Below are 17,784 nucleotides of genomic sequence, written 5' to 3' on the forward strand. Positions count from 1 at the left end.
CAGAAAATCTCCCGATCTCCGTGCTATTGCGGCTAGCTCATGAGCCAGCTTGTTTTTCCCCCTGCTTATGACACTGATTTCTGTATTGGCGTAGCTCATTAGGAGTCCATGCTTCTTTTTCCTGTTGCTTCTTATGCACTAGTACTATTAAGAAGAAAATATATGCATTGCTGAGCACAGATAGCCGCGGTGTTGCTTGAACTTGATTATATTGGTGTTGATAATTTGAATGGACCTACTACATACACTCTTCGGTTCGTATGGGACCGTATCGAACAAAACATGCTTTGCTATTTATCTACTACGTCCTCAGTGATTGGGATTTTGTCCTTTCCATGTTTGGGCGTAAGCAAACAAGCAAGATATAAAATTCTGAATGTCAAGAATTTGTTTCTTGTGCCTGCAAACATCAGGTCGTGGTGTTGAGTTCAGCAAATTAAATGGCAAGTCTGTCTGAAAACTAGTAGTGTACAGCAGCAAATAGAGATTTGAATACTAGTAACAAACACCTGCTGTACATGATGATCACCATCACTTAATCTGACACGCATGAACATCAGCAGCGGCAACATAGCACAGGAGGCACGCTCAGTCTCAAACCAATGACATATCAGCAGGCAGCAGCAAACATAAGCACTTTCAGTCTCAGGCCAAAACAGGTCCATTACATGATCACATCAGCAAGCAGCATACATGCTATGCTACCAAGCAAACAGCAATAGCTACCTAGCTTGGTCCATGGCACCAATTAATATTGGCAGAGTTCATGCTCTCAGGTCAGCTACCTCTAAGATCTGCTCCATGCCCGCCATTGTTTGGCAACACCACATATCTAATATATATTACAAATTAAGGAGATCTCATAATGATACAGCAGGTGACAAGACATTCTCCCATCCAGCTACCAAGCCATCACACGTCATATGTAGGGAGAGGGATGCGCTTATCATCCTTGTCGACCAAATTGTCGAAGTCCGGGTTCGCCATGTCTTCGCCTCTCTCCTTCTCCTGCATCTCCTTGAGCTTCTCCTCAGTGACCTTCATCTGGTGGCTGTTCCTCATGATCACAAGCAGATACCCACAGTCTCTCCCTATCATTTCCTGGAAATGGGTGATCCCGTACAATGTCATAACCTCCTCGGTCAAGAAGCTTGGATTAAACAGTCCACCGTTCATGCCAACATTTGTGCAATGCTCGCTGAACTGCGACCAAGAATGGTAACGATTCCAAACAATATCAGGACTCAAGTATCTCTTCTTCTTTGTTGCCCAGTCAACTATATTGTAACCAAGCGGGAAGGGCTTTGCGTCATTTTTTATCCGATTCTGGATCTCCAAGTGCATGAACCTATCTCTGAAAGCTTCGCAGAACAAGACCACCGCAATCATCGCTGGCTTCTTCAAACTCTTCTTGACGAGCTTCTTGGGATAGTTTGATAACTCGGTGAAAACATAGTCAAAACTTTCATAGCCTCCAATATCATATCTGAAATCACAAAATGGAAGAAAAAAATAAGCACATGTAGATAATTCTATAAGCGTGATAATAAATATGAACAACACCACAGATTAGTTTTTACTGAAGCATCATTTTATATTTCGTTGGTTTTGCCAACCTTTTAAAACCATGAGAACATGCCAGTATGTAGTTAATTCTGTAAGTATGATAATATGTTTGAATAACCTGGCCGTTTAGTTTTTGCCGAAGCATCATTTTATTTCTATTTAGTTTTGCCAACCTTTTTGAAATCATGCACTGTTTAGTAGATGTAAAGAGTACAACAACGATTGTGTTTTGTGTTTTGTGCATCTATAGCGATATGATTGACGGGGAAAACAGATGGGATAATCCAAAGAGGTAGAGGCAACAATATACCAACAAAGCAATATTTCTCCACATTATAATTTGAAGAGTAATATGGCAGAAAATGCAAACGTGAATAAAAGAAGAAGAAACTACATACTGCTTTTCATGGGCGCCATTAATGGGCAGGTCAACGATGTCATCCTCGGAGATAAAAGATGGCATGTTCATTGCATTGAATCTGTACCACTCTGACCACTCTTCGCCTTTACCTACACGGAATGCCGGCATGTATTGATCGAAATCCCTTACTAGCACCTGCACTCGAACTTCGTCACTAGATGATGTATCAAGCAGCTCAATTCTGTAATGACTATGTCCACAATCCGAAAGGGGAGGAGTTCCCCATCCAGATTTTCCATTTTTTGGATTTGGATACGGAGTGATGGGAACATTATAATAGCATCCAGGTGCAATTAGTCGCGCCCTCACAATCCTTCTCCTTGTCGCTTCATCCACACGCCCATGGAGTCCCTCCTTCTTAATGTCGAGTTGTATGACTGGCATATCCTGGATATGAAAATTAAGCACACGTGAGACATAAGAACTCAGTTCATATGCATCATAGGACGCGATAGAGTAAGAAGTTGAAGTGAAATGACCCAATTATGGCCATGTAAACATGTCTGTTTTTTCCCACTTTTTTCTTCGAATAATTCACTCAAAATGTAGCATCAAGTTGATAAAAAGGATATGAGCAAACTGTTTTTTCCACTAAAAGGGCTTTTAGAAAGAACACAAAGCATATGAACATACTCTATCACACCATTTTCATTAACTAAGAAGAGTGAAAAACAAGATAAAACCGTCACAATCAATTGATTAGGCACACAAACAATACAGCACACACTGCTACAAATAAAACATCAATAGCTAGCAGATGGCTTGGCCTGTTTCTATTACTATGGATATTGAAAAGACGACTAATGGCTAGTAATGCTGATGTGTAAACGAAACTTGCATTGAACCTAAGAATATTGACTAAAACTCAAGAACTCATGTAAGTATCACATCCTCTTAGGAACCAAAGTAAAAAAACATACACCGTACCAAGCAAATAGAACATTGAGAGGCATACGGTAGCATAGCAATATAAAAAATTTGCGACTAAATAAATTGGTTGCCAAATGGCTCAGGGTACCAAGTGGCATTGTTAATCACAAGCCTACTCCTGCTTAAAACTGAAAACTGAGAGATGAGGCATACGAAGCAAATAAGATATACAGGACCTATTAAATCAGTACATTGGTCTAGCTCTAGGAAATCTCTATGAATGCATAGTTGGCATGGCGCACCATTCAGCAATAACAGTTGCTGGCAGCATCCCCATCAGGCTCATTGTTAGACAGCAAGGTGGCCTGGGCCGAAAATTACGCCGCCTGAGGAAGAGCTCCCCCCTCCGAATAGCTTTCAGCTAACAAGGACATACACAAGCTGATCTAAACTTCTTAACTCTAAAGATACCATTTTGAGTCCGACGGCAATCCGGCACACCGTATACATGAGAAAGCCACAGACCGAACTGGGAGTTGGGCCGAATGGCAGGAGGAGGCATTTCACTTACATCGACCCTTGTCTGGTAAGGTGCGAACATTGGCCCGTTTATCACAAGCTTGTCATACTGCTCCATCTTGGGCGCCGCCGGGATGTTGGGATCCTGGCCCTGCTGATGTTGCTGTGGCGGCGCAGGCGGCTGACGAGGAGGGGCAGGCTGCTGCTGCCCGCTCGCCTGCTTCCGTGGCTGCCGCTGCCGCTGCTGCTGAAATAATGAAGTTAAAAGGTGAGACTTTGGAGGCTGGACTGGCACTGACCGGCTGCCCGAGCAGACCCGCCCACCGAGCTGGACCGGCGGAGGTCGTCGGAATCCAGGCGAGAACAATCAAAAGCGCGGTGGAAACTTACCCCCGAACCCGAACCCGAGGTTGATTTTGAAGCATGGGCGCGGCAGGGGGCCGATGTAGCTGATGGAGGGCGGAGATCCACCTCCCCCAGCGGCGAGACAGGAGAGCGGCGGAGCAGGAACTTGGGCGAAGAGTGGTCGAGCGATGGAGCACGGGCCGCCGGCGGCGGCGGCAGCGAGGTAAGACAGCCACAGAGCAGGAAGGATGGTGAAGAGCTATGGAGCGATGGAGGATGGGGCGGCGGCAGCGAGGTGGGAAAGCGACGGAGGAGGAACGAGGGCGGCGAGGAGCAATCGAGCGATGGAGCACGGCGTGGCGGCATTGAGAGCCTCGCCATGAGGCACTTGAGAAAAAAGAAGGGCGGCTTGTCCCTGAGTGGTGAGACGACAAGGGGCTCGACCCCCGGGCTCAGCAGATCCTCCTCCGTCCATGGGCAGGGGAACGACGGCCACGGCCTCCTCGCCGCCACGGCCGCCATGGGAGAGGGGGCGGAGTGTTCCCTAAACCTTTACGTGCTGCCCTCTTCCCATCTGGCCTCGGCCTCTCTCTCTCTCTCCCTCCCTCCCTCTCTCACCCCACCAGCTAGCTACGGGGCTGTCGCACTGTACTACGCTGCCCCTTCCTTTGATTTTTTTTTTCTCTTGTGAGAGAGATGCCCCCTCCGTTCAAACTTGGATTGGCTAAGGACTGTTAGGACCGATGTTGGACGGGGTCATCTCCTACGCTCATGAGATTGCATTTTTCCAACTTGGTTAAATACGAACCTATTTTTTTATGCTTAGTGACAATCCAATTATTATGAGTTCAAAATAAAATAAAAGCCTGAAGATGATGGATAAAATTTTCATAAAACAATATGATCATTTCAACCGGTACAATAAACACGAAACAAATAAGTTACACCATGCCCTTCTTTTATTAACTAATTTTCTCACTTTTGCAGGATAGTCATATTGCTATTTTAAATAGGAGCATAATGCAAGTACAAACTTCTAACAATATCTGCATGCACAAGGGCGTCTCCAAACCAGATCCTCAAATCACTCAAAACCGTCCATACCGAGCGCACTTTGACATCCAACACCGCCCCACATCAGCTGCAGACCAGTCCGGTTGTCCGAAATCCAGCAAACCGAAAGCAAATCAGGGGGGCTTAGTGGGAGACCAGACCTCCACTACGTAGGACTTCGACACCCCCGGGTCCATCGAAAAGGACCCAGCGTCTCCATCCATTCCCCCCTTCGATGCATCTGCTTCCTCCCTCGTTGACGCCGCCTCTGTGCCACCCGGCAGCACGCCAAGCCCTTTCCGGACCTCCGCCACAACAACCGGCCACCACGCCGCTTTGCCTACGCCATCGTCCCACATCAATCATCCATCCACCATGCAGGTACTGAAGGAAATATGCCCTAGAGGCAATAATAAAGTTATTATTTATTTCCTTCATTCATGATAAATGTTTATTATTCATGCTAGAATTGTATTAACCGGAAACTTGATACATGTGTGAATACATAGACAAACAGAGTGTCCCTAGTATGCCTCTACTAGACTAGCTCGTTTATCGAAGATGGTTATGTTTCCTAGCCATAGACATGTGTTGTCATTTGATGAACGGGATCACATCATTAGGAGAATGATGTGATGGACTAGACCCAATTGTTAGCTTAGCATTATGATCGTTACTGTTTTATTGCTACTGCTTTCTTCATGACTTATACATGTTCCTCAGACTATGAGATTGTGCAACTCCCGGATATCCGGAGGAACACTTTAGGTGCTATCAAACGTCACAACGTAACTGGGTGATTATAAAGATGCTCTACAGGTGTTTCCGAAGGTGTTTGTTGAGTTGGCATATATCGAGATTAGGATTTCCACTCCGTGTTTCGGAGAGGTATCTCTGGGCCCTCTCGGTAATACTCATCACTCCAAGCCTTGCAAGCAATGTGACTAATGAGTTAGTTGCGGGATGAAGTATTACGGAACGAGTAAAGAGACTTGCCGGTAACGAGATTGAACTAGGTATGAGGATACCGACGATCAAATCTCGGATAAGTAACATACCGATGACAAAGGGAACAACGTATGTTGTTATGCGGTTTGACCGATAAATATCTTCGTAGAATATGTAGGAGCCAATATGAGCATCCAGGTTCCGCTATTGGTTATTGACCGGAGATTGTCTCAGGTCATGTCTACATAGTTCTCGAACCCGTAGGTTCCGCACGCTTAACGTTCGATGACGATCGGTATTATGAGTTTTGAGTTTTGATGTACCGAAGGTTGTTCGGAGTCCCGGATGTGATCATGGACATGACAAGGAGTCTCGAAATGGTCGATACATAAAGATTGATATATTGGAAGGTTATATTCGGACACCGGAATGGTTCCGGGCGTCACCGGATAAATAACGGAGTACCGGGGGGTTACCGGAACACCCCGGGGGGTCAATGGGCCTTCATGGGCCTTAGTGGAGAAAGGGGGCAGCAAGGGAGCTGTAGGGGCGCGCCCCCCTAGGCCCAAACCGAATTGGTTTAGGGCTAGGGGCCGCCCCCCTCCTTCCTTCTTCTCTCCTTCCCCTTTTCCTTGTTGGACTAGGAAAGGGAGGAGTCCTACTCCTAGTGGGAGTAGGACTCCCCTCCTTGGCCGCACCTTGCCCTTGGCCGGCCTCCTCCTCCCTCCTTTATATACTGAGGCAAGGGGCACCCAATACACATAAGTTGATTCCCTTAGCCGTGTGCAGTGCCCCTCTCCATTGTTACACACCTCGATCATATCTTCGTAGTGCTTAGGCGAAGCCCTGCGTCGGTGACTTCATCATCACCGTCATCATGCCGTCGTGCTGATGAAACTCTCTCTCGGCCTCAACTGGATCAAGAGTACGAGGGACGTCATCGAGCTGAACGTGTGCTGAACACGGAGGTGCCGTACGTTCGGTACTGAGATCGGTCGGATCGTGAAGACGTACGACTACATCAGAAGCGTTGTCATAACGCTTCCGCTAACGGTCTACGAGGGTACGTGGACAACACTCTTCCCGCTCGTTGCTATGCATCACCATGATAGATCTTGCATGTCCGTAGGAAAATTTGGAAATTACTGCGTTCCCCAACGGGTACTATCTGGCCCTGTGGATGCCATATGTGGGGCTGACCACGTGTACGGTGAAATGTCCGTGCTAAATTTTTGACATTTTTTGTTCCTTATTTCAAGCAATTGATTCGGACATGGAGTATATCTACGAGCACTAAGTTGAGTCGTCCGACGAGATGGATTATGCAGATGAAACCACTACTAGGGAAAAGCCTAGCAGTAGCGCGGGTTTTTGACCTACCAGTAGCGCGGGTGGCAGCGCTACTAGTAAGGCGCTACAGCTAAAGGTTAGCAGTAGCGTGGGTTTACCCGCGCTACTGCTATATCTACTTAGTAGTAGCGCTTTCTGAAAAGGGCGCTACTGGTAATTACTAGTAGCGCATCTCGCAGCCCGCGCTACTACTATTATTCCGTATTATATTTCTTTTTTATTTCATGTTGTATTCATACACCTTTATACAAGTTTTCATACAGTAGCAATTTAGAGATTGTTTTTACATTATAATGAGTTATTAAATCACTAGGTGAAAGAACCGCGGATTAATTTCAAGTGCATGGATCCTAAGTGATCAAGTCATGGATTATCTCCATCCACTTGAAACTAATCCGCGGTTCTTTCACCCAATGATATAATAACTCATCATCATCATCATCATCATCATATTAATATAAAAATTCTTACATCATATCATCACCAACAACACTATCTAATAATCATCATAGTCATTACCATATTTAATCATCATAGTCATTACCACCAACACTAGCTAATAATAATCATCATAGTCATTACCACCAACACTAGCTATTAATCATCATAGTCATAGTGTAGCATATCATCATCTTCAAACTCATTCTAGCTAGCTAATCACTCATGCTGCTCTCTCTTAGGTAAAATAGCATAGAACATGTGCAGCAGTCCTGATTCATCATATTAGAGCATGCAGATGAACCTGTCTCCTAATTGTGGGCTGCGCTTCTGATTTCTGCCCCCTAGTATTTCTCTGCGATCCTTCACAATTTTGCTCCAGTCTTTCACTATTAAGACTTGCTCGGTTTTTTTAGAAATCCTGAATACACTCATGTGCAATGTAGGATGTCTTGGTCGTAAGCTAACCATTGCCATGCGACCTTTAGGCTCGATCCAATGAGGCACAACTATCATCGGGAGTCACTTTTGAAGAACATCATAGTAACATACTTAGCAATGAAGTTTAGCTTAAAAAATAATGTATGCAAAAGATGCACTGAAGACAAATAGTAAAAAATCCTACCATCTTTCCTAAATAGATGTGACTGTAGTTCAATACGAACACTATTGGTCACACGTTTTGAGTACTAAGATTTTTAAGTCCAGGAAAATAATTTGTCTTGACAACATCAAGATCCTCAAGCCATGAAACATAATGAGTTATCTCCTCGCAGTTTAGTTCAGCCTCGGGACAGTAGTAGGTCATGTCTACCAAGCGACGGACATGTTTGCCTGATTGGAAATAAGCTGTCAATAGAAATTAGTTGTCAACTATTTTTGAATAAACAATATCCAAGACATATTGAGAAACTCACATAATGGTAGAACTGGAGGTGTCTGCACATCGACCCAGATGTCTATATTGCCTTCAATATCATCTTCCAGACGAATATCAAAGGTGATAAGCATACCAGGCTCAAATGCATAAGCCTTGCATAGTGCTCTCCAATTTTTGCATTCAAAATACGTGTAGGTGTCTGCATTATATAATTTTGCGTCGAAAGTATAACCTTGCTCGGTCTTCAAGTGAACTCTCTTTACTTCCATAGTTTTCATAGGACTGAAACCAATCTTATCCAAGACAAAAATTCTTGCATGGCAGGGGATACGCTAGTAGAATAGTAACAAATTAAAGTTATAAGTTGAAGCAAAAGAAGCAACAATCATGCTTAATTATGAAAAAATACTTGTCGTTGTGACTTACTGTATCCACTTCGAAGTTCTCGTCCAGCTTGATGCTGAAGCGCCTATCATCAACTAGGAAATGTCTGTCGCACAGGCCGCGCTCGTCTTCGCAGTATTCGCACATACCGAAATCCTTTTCATCGTTAGACATTTCCTATGGTCATAGTTGAAACATTAATTGAAAATCGATCGAAGGTAACTACCAGGAAACTCAACACACAAATCCGGGGCACACGATATTTCCTACATATTCTAGCACAAGTCATGCTTAAATTCACGGAAAAATACGGCATGACCTTTGCTAAAATAGGACATATCGAGCGCCTGAAATTTGCTGAAACAGAAATGAATCAACACTCCGGCAAAACATAGGCCACTCGGATTTTCCCAGCGATACAAAGATGTTCATACACATACAATGATGCTTAAACTTGCAATTCCATGCGGATGAATTATCATAAGCATTCACACATGAGCTCACCGACTAAATACTCTAGTTCTACTCTATTCAACACACCGAGGAGTGGATAAGGAGGAGGTGGACTTTTAGCTCACTTACTCGGGTGTAGAGGAAGTAGAGGTAGCTCGGATGACGATCACTCCAAGGAGACACGACTGTACAAAGCCTGCATATTCCACCGAGTAAAATTTTAGATAATCAAATCTCATATAGCGTTCTTTGATCACAAAGTGATAAACTAGTTCTATTAACTACTTACTAAATAAACTAGTTCTATTAAGCACTTACTATAAATAAATTCTATAGTTCTATTAAGCACTTACTATAAATAAACTATTTATATTAAGCACCTACATTCTACCTATCTATACCGTAGTTCTAGCCCTAACATCTATCCATCCATCCATCTATCTATATATCCATCAATATAACCATCCATCCATTTCAAATTCTACCAACTAAAAATTTCCATTAGTAAAATTTCTAATCAAAAGACCTAAAATTTCCTATTCTATTCAAACCACCTAAAATAGTCAAAAAAACTATCTATTAAAAAATCTACATTCTACAATGTCTACATTCTAAAATCTACATTTAAATTACCCACAAGGAAGGGAGGTAGGAGGGGTAGGAAGGAGGGAGGGAGAAGGGGTTGGAAGGAGGGAGGAGGCGGGAAGGAGGAGGGAGGGAGGAGGGGGAGGAAGGAGGGAGTGTGACACCCCAAATTTTTGACCTTGTTTTATTTATTAAAATGTTGCCAGGAAATAAAACTTTTCCATTTTGTCAAGATTTACCCTTTTTGATTTCGGATTTTTGCCTCTAGTGGAAAAACCTTCAAAAAGTATTGGACTTGAATAATCTCTATAATAAAACAATTCTTTATCAGTGGATTTAAATTTCAAGATTTGTTTTCTCAGAGCTTTATTCTGTTAAAATGATTTCTTTTGCATTTGGAGCCTGTTTTGCAGTACAACCTTTTGACAAATGCTTTTAAAAATTCCACCAAAATTTGGGGATGTCATGTGGTGTTTCCACATCACTTTTATGCAAAAATACCTTTTGGCCATTGGAGATTTTGAGCCCTACACCAACTTTTCCAATCTGGTCCAGTAGGCACTTTTGCACTACAACCCATTTAAATATTTCTTTAAAAATTCTTCCAAGTGTTTGGGGATGTCAGTGGATGCATACAATTCAACTCTATGCAAAAACCCAGTGGTGTTCTTGGAAAAATTTGAGTGAATCAACCTCTTTGGCATTCAGGTCCAATTTGGTGATTTGTACTGCAACCTTATTTTACTTTGCTCTAGTAACCCTGAGCTTTTTCCTACTTGTAGCCCTCCCTTCAAAACCCTTAAGTCCAGAAGAGTGGACACATTGGAGGTTTTGAAGTGCATGCAATAAACTCTCTTTCTTTCTGTCCAAAACTGGTTTTCTCAAAATCTTGCACTATCAAGTTTCTGGTTTTGCCCATATGATTTTGCCATCATCTCCTACACCTATAGAGACTAGGATCTGGAGAGTTTGGCCACTCCAAGAGTTGCCTAAGTACACTTGGCATTCTGTCGAACACTTGGTGTGCATAGTCTGTTTTGGCATGAGTTCTTTGTTTGCACTGTGATCTTGCTCCAGTGACCCAGCAAGCATGTCCACTGAGCTCCTAGCTGCCTCTATCCTAGTCCTGTTATTTGCCAGCCCCACCCTCGCTCTCTAGAGCGTGCTGGCATTTCGTCGAACACCTGTCGTGCGTGCTCTGGGCGCGCCCAGAGCGCACGTTTTGCACGCGCGCGCACTGAGTCGCCGCGCCGCACTGCCGCACTTGACGCGACCCGTCCCTGGACCCTGCTGCACCGCTGAACCGCACACTAGCCCGCTCCCTCTCCACGCCATCTCTGGCGCCCTGCAGCGCCGCTGGCAGCACCCTTGGCGGCACGCCGGCGTCGGCAGGGGCCTCTGCCATGTTCGGCACCGCCCAAACCACACCAGCGCGCCAGCTGCCCCTGTGAATAGCTCGATCTTATCCCAAGGCTCGTCGGCACGCGTTCGTCGCCGCCACGGCGCCCTGCAGCTACAGCACGGCTGTCGCCGGCGATCTTATCCCCAGTCGCCGCGGTCCAACCTCGCGCGCCTATTTAAAGGGTCCCCGAGCTCGTGCAAGAACCCAGGCGACATCAGACACTCCCCGTAGAGCTTCCCAAGCAGTGGATCGACCCATAGAGACCGTCTTCACCAACTCCGGCCAGTGCGGCCGCCGCCAAACTCCGGTGCGATACGTCGCAGCCAGCCACTCCCCCGCCAAACCAACGCCACCAATAGCTCCCTCTTGTCCTCGTGGAGCCGCCCAACACCTCCACATCGATCGGAGACCACCGAAGCCCAAAACTCACTCCACTCCCGTAGCCCTCTCCGCCGTGGAGCTCGCCGCCGGCGACTCCTTCCACCCCCGTCGACCCAGCAACCACCTAGAGGACCGCCTCGGTCTGGCCGTTCCATCCCCGCCCTTGGATGCCCGTGAGGCGCTGCCGTTCGTCGACGGCGATCGCCGGAGCCCCGCTCCCGTCGGGTAGAAGAGAGGAGGGGGAGGGAAGAACGGTCAGACCTGACCAGTGGGCCCTCTGGACCCACTGTCAGTGACCCGCACGCCGTCTTCTCTGTTTTAAGTGAAGACGCAGACGTCCTGAGTACGTTTCCTCTACTACGAAAGCGTATTCCCCTCGAAGCGTTTTCCTTTTTCTGGTTTTATTAAAAACAGAGTTTTGACCAGACTTTGACCAGCTATAACTTTTAAAATAAAACTCCTAATGAGTTGATTCTTTTTCCTACCTCTCTCAAATTTCATATAGTTTATTTTAAGATTTATTTAAAAAATATTTGAGACAACTTTTTGTACTGTGTTTGAAATATTTGTTATTTGGATATTTCTCAAATAGGAATTTTGGAGAGAAGAGACAGCTTTCAAAAGGTGCATCCTTTGCATAGTCTTGAAGGCAAGCATTTCTAAACTCTGGCATAATATTTTGTTGTGGAGTTTTGATACGATTACAACACCATTTGGCTTGGGGTATGCGTTATCCTTATGTGACGATAAAGTCTCGTGCATGAGTACTTTTTGGAGGTTTTTTGTGGTCAACAATGGATACACCAGTGAGTTGGATCATCCTCGTGAGCTCCTCATGCATACCGGAAGGAAGACGGGAAAGTCGTGGTCTTGGGTAGACACGAGCTTGTCCCTAGCCCCTCGTCGATACGAGTATGTCCGGTATGGTATGGTGAGGCTTGATGAGTGGTGATTTATTCCCCTAATGGTAATATTGTTGGAGGATACTTGGACCACCTGAGTCGGTCGTAGGTCGAGTCTTGGTCAGTAGCTTCCCTATTTGTTGGTACCACCACTTGTCCCTGTCGCAGACGGGGTGTGGTTCAGTAAATTGTCAACCCCTTACCAAAGCACACACCGTACAGAGAGGCCATAGTGGAAGATACCGGAGGCCTCCGGTAGGCATGCCACTTGGTCCGGGGGCATGGGTGTTTCCGGTTGGGACCGAGAGGGGGGCACCCCTTAGAGCGCGCATATAGAAATTTGATCCCATGCTACGTCGAGGTTGTAGCCTCCCCACTTAGAGTTTTGCTTGGCAGGTGTCGTGGGTGATTCCAGACATCGGTGAGTGAAGCTGGTGTGTGCAGGTCAGGTGTGTTTTCAATTAAAAGGCCGTAGGCGGAATTAGCCCCGATGGACTAAGTAAATCCGTTACTCGTGGGAAAATAGTACTCCCTCTGCAGAGGATATATCCTGTTGGATAGCCATGTTCTTGAGTAAGGACCACAGTCTGAGTTGGATCTAGTAACAGTTTTCGGATGGAGACACGGCTAACTGGATCGTAGTAACGGTATTCGGATGGAGAACGAATTAGCTAGAGCTCAGTGACGGTCTTCAGATGGAGAAACGGCTAGACTAGATTTATGTTTATGACCTGTGACATCTGGGGATCGTATTTTAATATTGTTATTATCATGGACTAACCATTTACATTATGTATTTATGTGAGAATCCCTGGGATGGTTCTACCTCCTGGATACTCACTGTGATTATTCTTTTATAAGCCTTTTATGTGGTGTTGCTCAGACGCCCGACTGCGGCATGCTTGTTGTTTATTTATCTTTTATAAGCCCTTTATGTGGTGTCGCTCAGACGCCCGACTGTGGCGTGCTTGTTGTTTATTTATTCTTTTATAAGCCCTTTATGTGGTGTCGCTCAGACGCCCGACTGCGGCATGGATTACTCTTGCATTTTTCCACTCGAGGAGTCTTTCAGACACTCGTTTGGCACCCAGTATTTTATTTTGGGATTTCGGGAGGACTACCGCCCGACTTCTCTTTTGTTTCCCATGCATCATTATCTCTATGTCTGATTGCACTTGTTAATCTGTTCTCATGCATCGTGTTTACATTTATTATAACTTATGTTCGAACTATCTTGCGAGTACCTTCATAGTACTCACCCACGTACTGCATGTTCATGTTATCTCTGCATGCGAGCAACGCAGACTTTCGTGGCAGACGTCGTGATCATAATTATTTCGGAGCATGACTGTCCCTTGTTATATTATACCCGTGTTCTTAATGTTTGCGAGTACATTCAAACGTACTCACTGGCTTGTCCCTGGCTATTGTCTAGGCCAGATTCCTTGCTTGGAGATAAGCATCGCGGTGACAACCTCGGAGCCTACGTGTCGACGATAGCAGCCTCGCGAAGATAGGAGTTATCCTGGTCAGCTGTTCTTGTGGGAAATGGAGTCCCATAGACGCAGATGTACCCAACCGCTTCCGCCCTCAACCACTAGAAACCAAATGTTGTACTCCTAGGCCACAATGGTCTTGGACCACATATTTTTGTACCTTGCTTGGAATTCTTGTATCAAGTTGGTGCCTCATCAGCTAACAGTAATCCTGGGGCTGGTGAGCACAAAGGCCGTTTTTCTGGGAAATTATTATCCCAAAAATCCGGTCGTGACAGGGAGGAGGCGGGAAGGAGGGGGAGGGAGGAGAAGGGAGGTAGGAGGAGTTACCTCGGTGGCGATGACAGCGGGGGGGGGGGGCGATGGCGGCGGGATGGAGGGAGATGGAGGAGGGAGCTAGGGAGGGAGGGGGCGACGGTGGTAGGATTGAGGAGGGAGGGGATGTAGGAGGGAGGGGGCGAAGGCGGCGGACGACGGGGTGAGGGAGGGGATGGAGGAGGGAGTGGAGAGGGAAGAGTGAGGGGCGGGTGGAGAAGATATGATGGCTTTAGCAGTAGCGCTCTTTAGGGAATAGTGCTACTACTAAACTCTATAGCAGTAGCGCGTCTTTGGAAAGGGCGCTACTACTATACCTAGTCGCCCTAGCAATTGTAGTAGCAGCGCTCTTTTCACACAGCGCGCTACTGCTACTGGGTTATTAGTAGCACGGTTTTATACAGAGCGCTGCTAGTAAGTAGCAGTAGCGTTTGTTTTTAAACCGCGCTGCTGGTAAGATTCTGTGTATAAGGTTTTTCCTAGTAGTGAACGGTGATGATGCAGGCGGTCCTTGAAGACGCAGAGTATGAGGAAGAGCATGTTCTCAATTTCAAGGGATCGATCAAGGGTCGTCGAGTGCTGGCCGTACAAAAATATAACACGTGGGCATTTGATGCTGATAGACGAATACTTTGCCCCCGATGTCCTATTCGTGAAAAACTTTTGACGACGCCCTAGGATGTGCAAAAATGTGTTCGGTCGCCTCTACAATGGTGCCCGGAGCTATGATGACTATTTCATCTTGAAAAAGGATGTCATAGGAAGAATTGGATTCTCTGGTTACGAAAATTGCACAGCTACATTGCGGATGCCTGCATATGGCATGACCGCGATTCATGGGATGAGTACCTCCGGTTCTCTAACAACAATACGGAGACACCATGATCAGTTTTGCTACTGCGACGGTCAAGGTGTTTGGACCTTAGTACTTGATAGAACCAATTGTTGCAGACACCGAAAGGCTGATGGCACTTGGGAAGCCAACAGGTGGCCAGGTACGCTTGTATCTCTTGATTGCATGCACCAAAGATGGAAGAACTGTACAAAAGCTCTACAAGGGCAATATCAAGGCCATGCTCAAAAGCCCATCATCATTCTTGAAGCAGTTGCATCAGAAGACCTCTGAGTTTTGCACACTTTCTTTGGCATGCCTAGGCTCACAAATGACATCAACATGCTGCAGCAGTCTCCATTGTTTGCTAGGTTGACCCAAGGACAAGCTCCTTCATGCAACTATGCTATCAATGGGCATGGGTACAACAAGGAATACTATCTGGTTTGACGGTATCTATCCTCTGTGGGCGACCTTCATCAAGACCATCTCTGAGCCAGTTGGTCACAATAATCACTTTCCTCAAAGACAAGAAGAAGCTAGAAAGCATGTGGAGAGGACATTAATTTGGAGTGCTCCAAGCCCATTTTGCAATTGTTTGTGAACTAGGTATGTAAACAATCGGATCTGGAAACCTTGCCGGAAGCGCTGACATATTGTGTGATCATGCATAACATGATTGTGGAGGATGAGGATGAAGATATTGTCGGAGGTCTAGAACTTGCAAAAATTGGTGATCCTATCGAACTCCCACATCAGAATCCAGCCATGTTTGATGAGTTTGTCCAAATACATCAACAACTCGTCATCGAGCAACTCAAAGAAAATTGGTTGAGTATATGTGGGCGATTAAAGGTACAACTCGAACATATAAGCGAGTTTATTTTAAGTTTGAACTATTTCATTTCAAAACTTAGTTGAGTTGAAATATTAAAATTTGAACTATTGTCGCATTTGAATATTTTCACTCATTGAAGATTTCATATGTTATTTATTTTGTGTGTTCCAGACTTAGAAAAATATTGTTGGACATTTAGGGGACATGGTTGGATGCACAGCTCCCATATCTGCATCCGCGGAGAAATACCATGTCTATTGTGAGGGTCGGTATTGGAGATGCCCTTATACATTATAGTAGTAGGAAAATCATACAGATTGAATTCAGCGAGACAAAGGAAAAATAAAGCTAAAAGAAACATAGAAATTGTACTACATCTTTCAAATTTAAAAGACCCATGTGTTTCCCTAATTCGGCAATTTGATGGGAGCTTAGGCCAACTCCAACGCGCCAACGCTTCTGTCTGCGCATGTCCGTTTGGTTCAAAACGGACACAAACTACGATCGAACGCGCCGACGCTTCTGTCTGCGCCCGTCCGTTTGGTTCAAAATGGACACAACTGCAGTCCAACGTGCCGACACAAACGGACGAGCGTCCACTTTTTGTCCGCACGCCCCATTCCAGGCTCAAATTTGGGTTGGGTTTGTATAGGCGCGAACGCGCGTGACGCCCGCCCTTGTCCTCCCCCTGGCCCACCATTCGGTGGCACATTGGCCATTCTTCCCCTCTCCCATCCACAGCCAAGACACTCAGCCACCCTTCCCTCACCGCCGCCGCCTAGCTCCGGCCGGTTGGACACTGCCCAGACTGCTGTCCGCACACACCTTCTCAAGCTGCACGTCGCACTCATGGCTGCTCTTGCCGGTGTTGGTGGCTTGTTTTCGCCACCGTAGCACCCCCCACTAGTAGAAAACAGGGCTTTGGTCCAGGGCTGAAAAGGTCTTTAATCCCGGTTCACTCATGAACCGGGACCAAAGGGGGCATCCGTCCCGGTTCGTGAGGCGAGGGCGCCGGCCGGGCCTCGGGGGACATTGGTCCCGGTTCAACTGAACCCTTTGGTCCCGGTTCCAGACACGAACCGGGATCAATGGGCCTCGCTCCCGGCCCACCACCTTTAGCCCCGGTTGTTGGCTGGAACCGGGACCAAAGGTTGTCCTTTAGTCCCGGTTTTGGCCACAAACCGAGACTAAAGAGAGGCCTATATATAGCCCCTGCCCGCACACCTCTTTGTTCTCACTCTATTTTTTTGCCCTCCTATGCACATGATGTGTGTGTTGCTCTAGCTCACCTCGTACGCACATGAGGTGTTCGACGAAATGCCCGAGCCACACTACTTAAGCTTTCTCCTCTCTAAGCTCGACCTCCAAGCTCCATTTTCCTCAAGATTTGTCTAGGTTTGGCGGTCCGTCACGTCCCGTCCCCGTCCTCACCGCCGTCGATCGCCCGCGCCGATCTCGTCGCCGGCACCACCATGGTGAGCCTCTTGTTCTTATCTTCTTTCTAAAAGAAAAAAAAATCTTACTTGTACGATTTAGATAGATACTTGTATAATTTTCTTACTTTAATTATTGTTTGTTATTATATAGTGCGATGATTTTCGTATCCGCCCCCGTCGGCCCTCGTCCTGTCTATGATTCGGATGTGGTATATATATTATCTTTTATAACTATTTGGTTCATTTAGTGTTTATGACAATTATGCCGACCAACGTGACATAGATGTTTTTATCTAGGAGGTATGTGAACCAAAAATTCCAACCGACCCTCTTGTCGAGATGTTAAATGTAGTTGAAAAATAAAACAATT

The 17,784-nt window shown here is 45.9% G+C and overlaps 1 protein-coding gene across 1 annotated transcript; it reads right to left on the reverse strand.

Moving 5' to 3' along the window:
* Positions 1 to 912: 912 nt before the first annotated feature.
* Positions 913 to 4,255, reverse strand: LOC123170622 (uncharacterized). Its single transcript, XM_044588454.1, has 4 exons — positions 3,767 to 4,255; positions 3,429 to 3,623; positions 1,965 to 2,374; positions 913 to 1,486 (listed from the first exon to the last, which is right to left on the reverse strand). The coding sequence occupies exons 1-4, from the start codon at positions 4,241 to 4,243 to the stop codon at positions 913 to 915; spliced, it is 1,656 nt and encodes a 551-aa protein (XP_044444389.1). The 5' UTR covers positions 4,244 to 4,255.
* Between the last annotated feature and the right edge of the window lie 13,529 nt (positions 4,256 to 17,784).

This window comes from Triticum aestivum, chromosome 7D, assembly GCF_018294505.1.
Source record: "Triticum aestivum cultivar Chinese Spring chromosome 7D, IWGSC CS RefSeq v2.1, whole genome shotgun sequence".
Lineage (NCBI taxonomy): Eukaryota > Viridiplantae > Streptophyta > Magnoliopsida > Poales > Poaceae > Triticum > Triticum aestivum.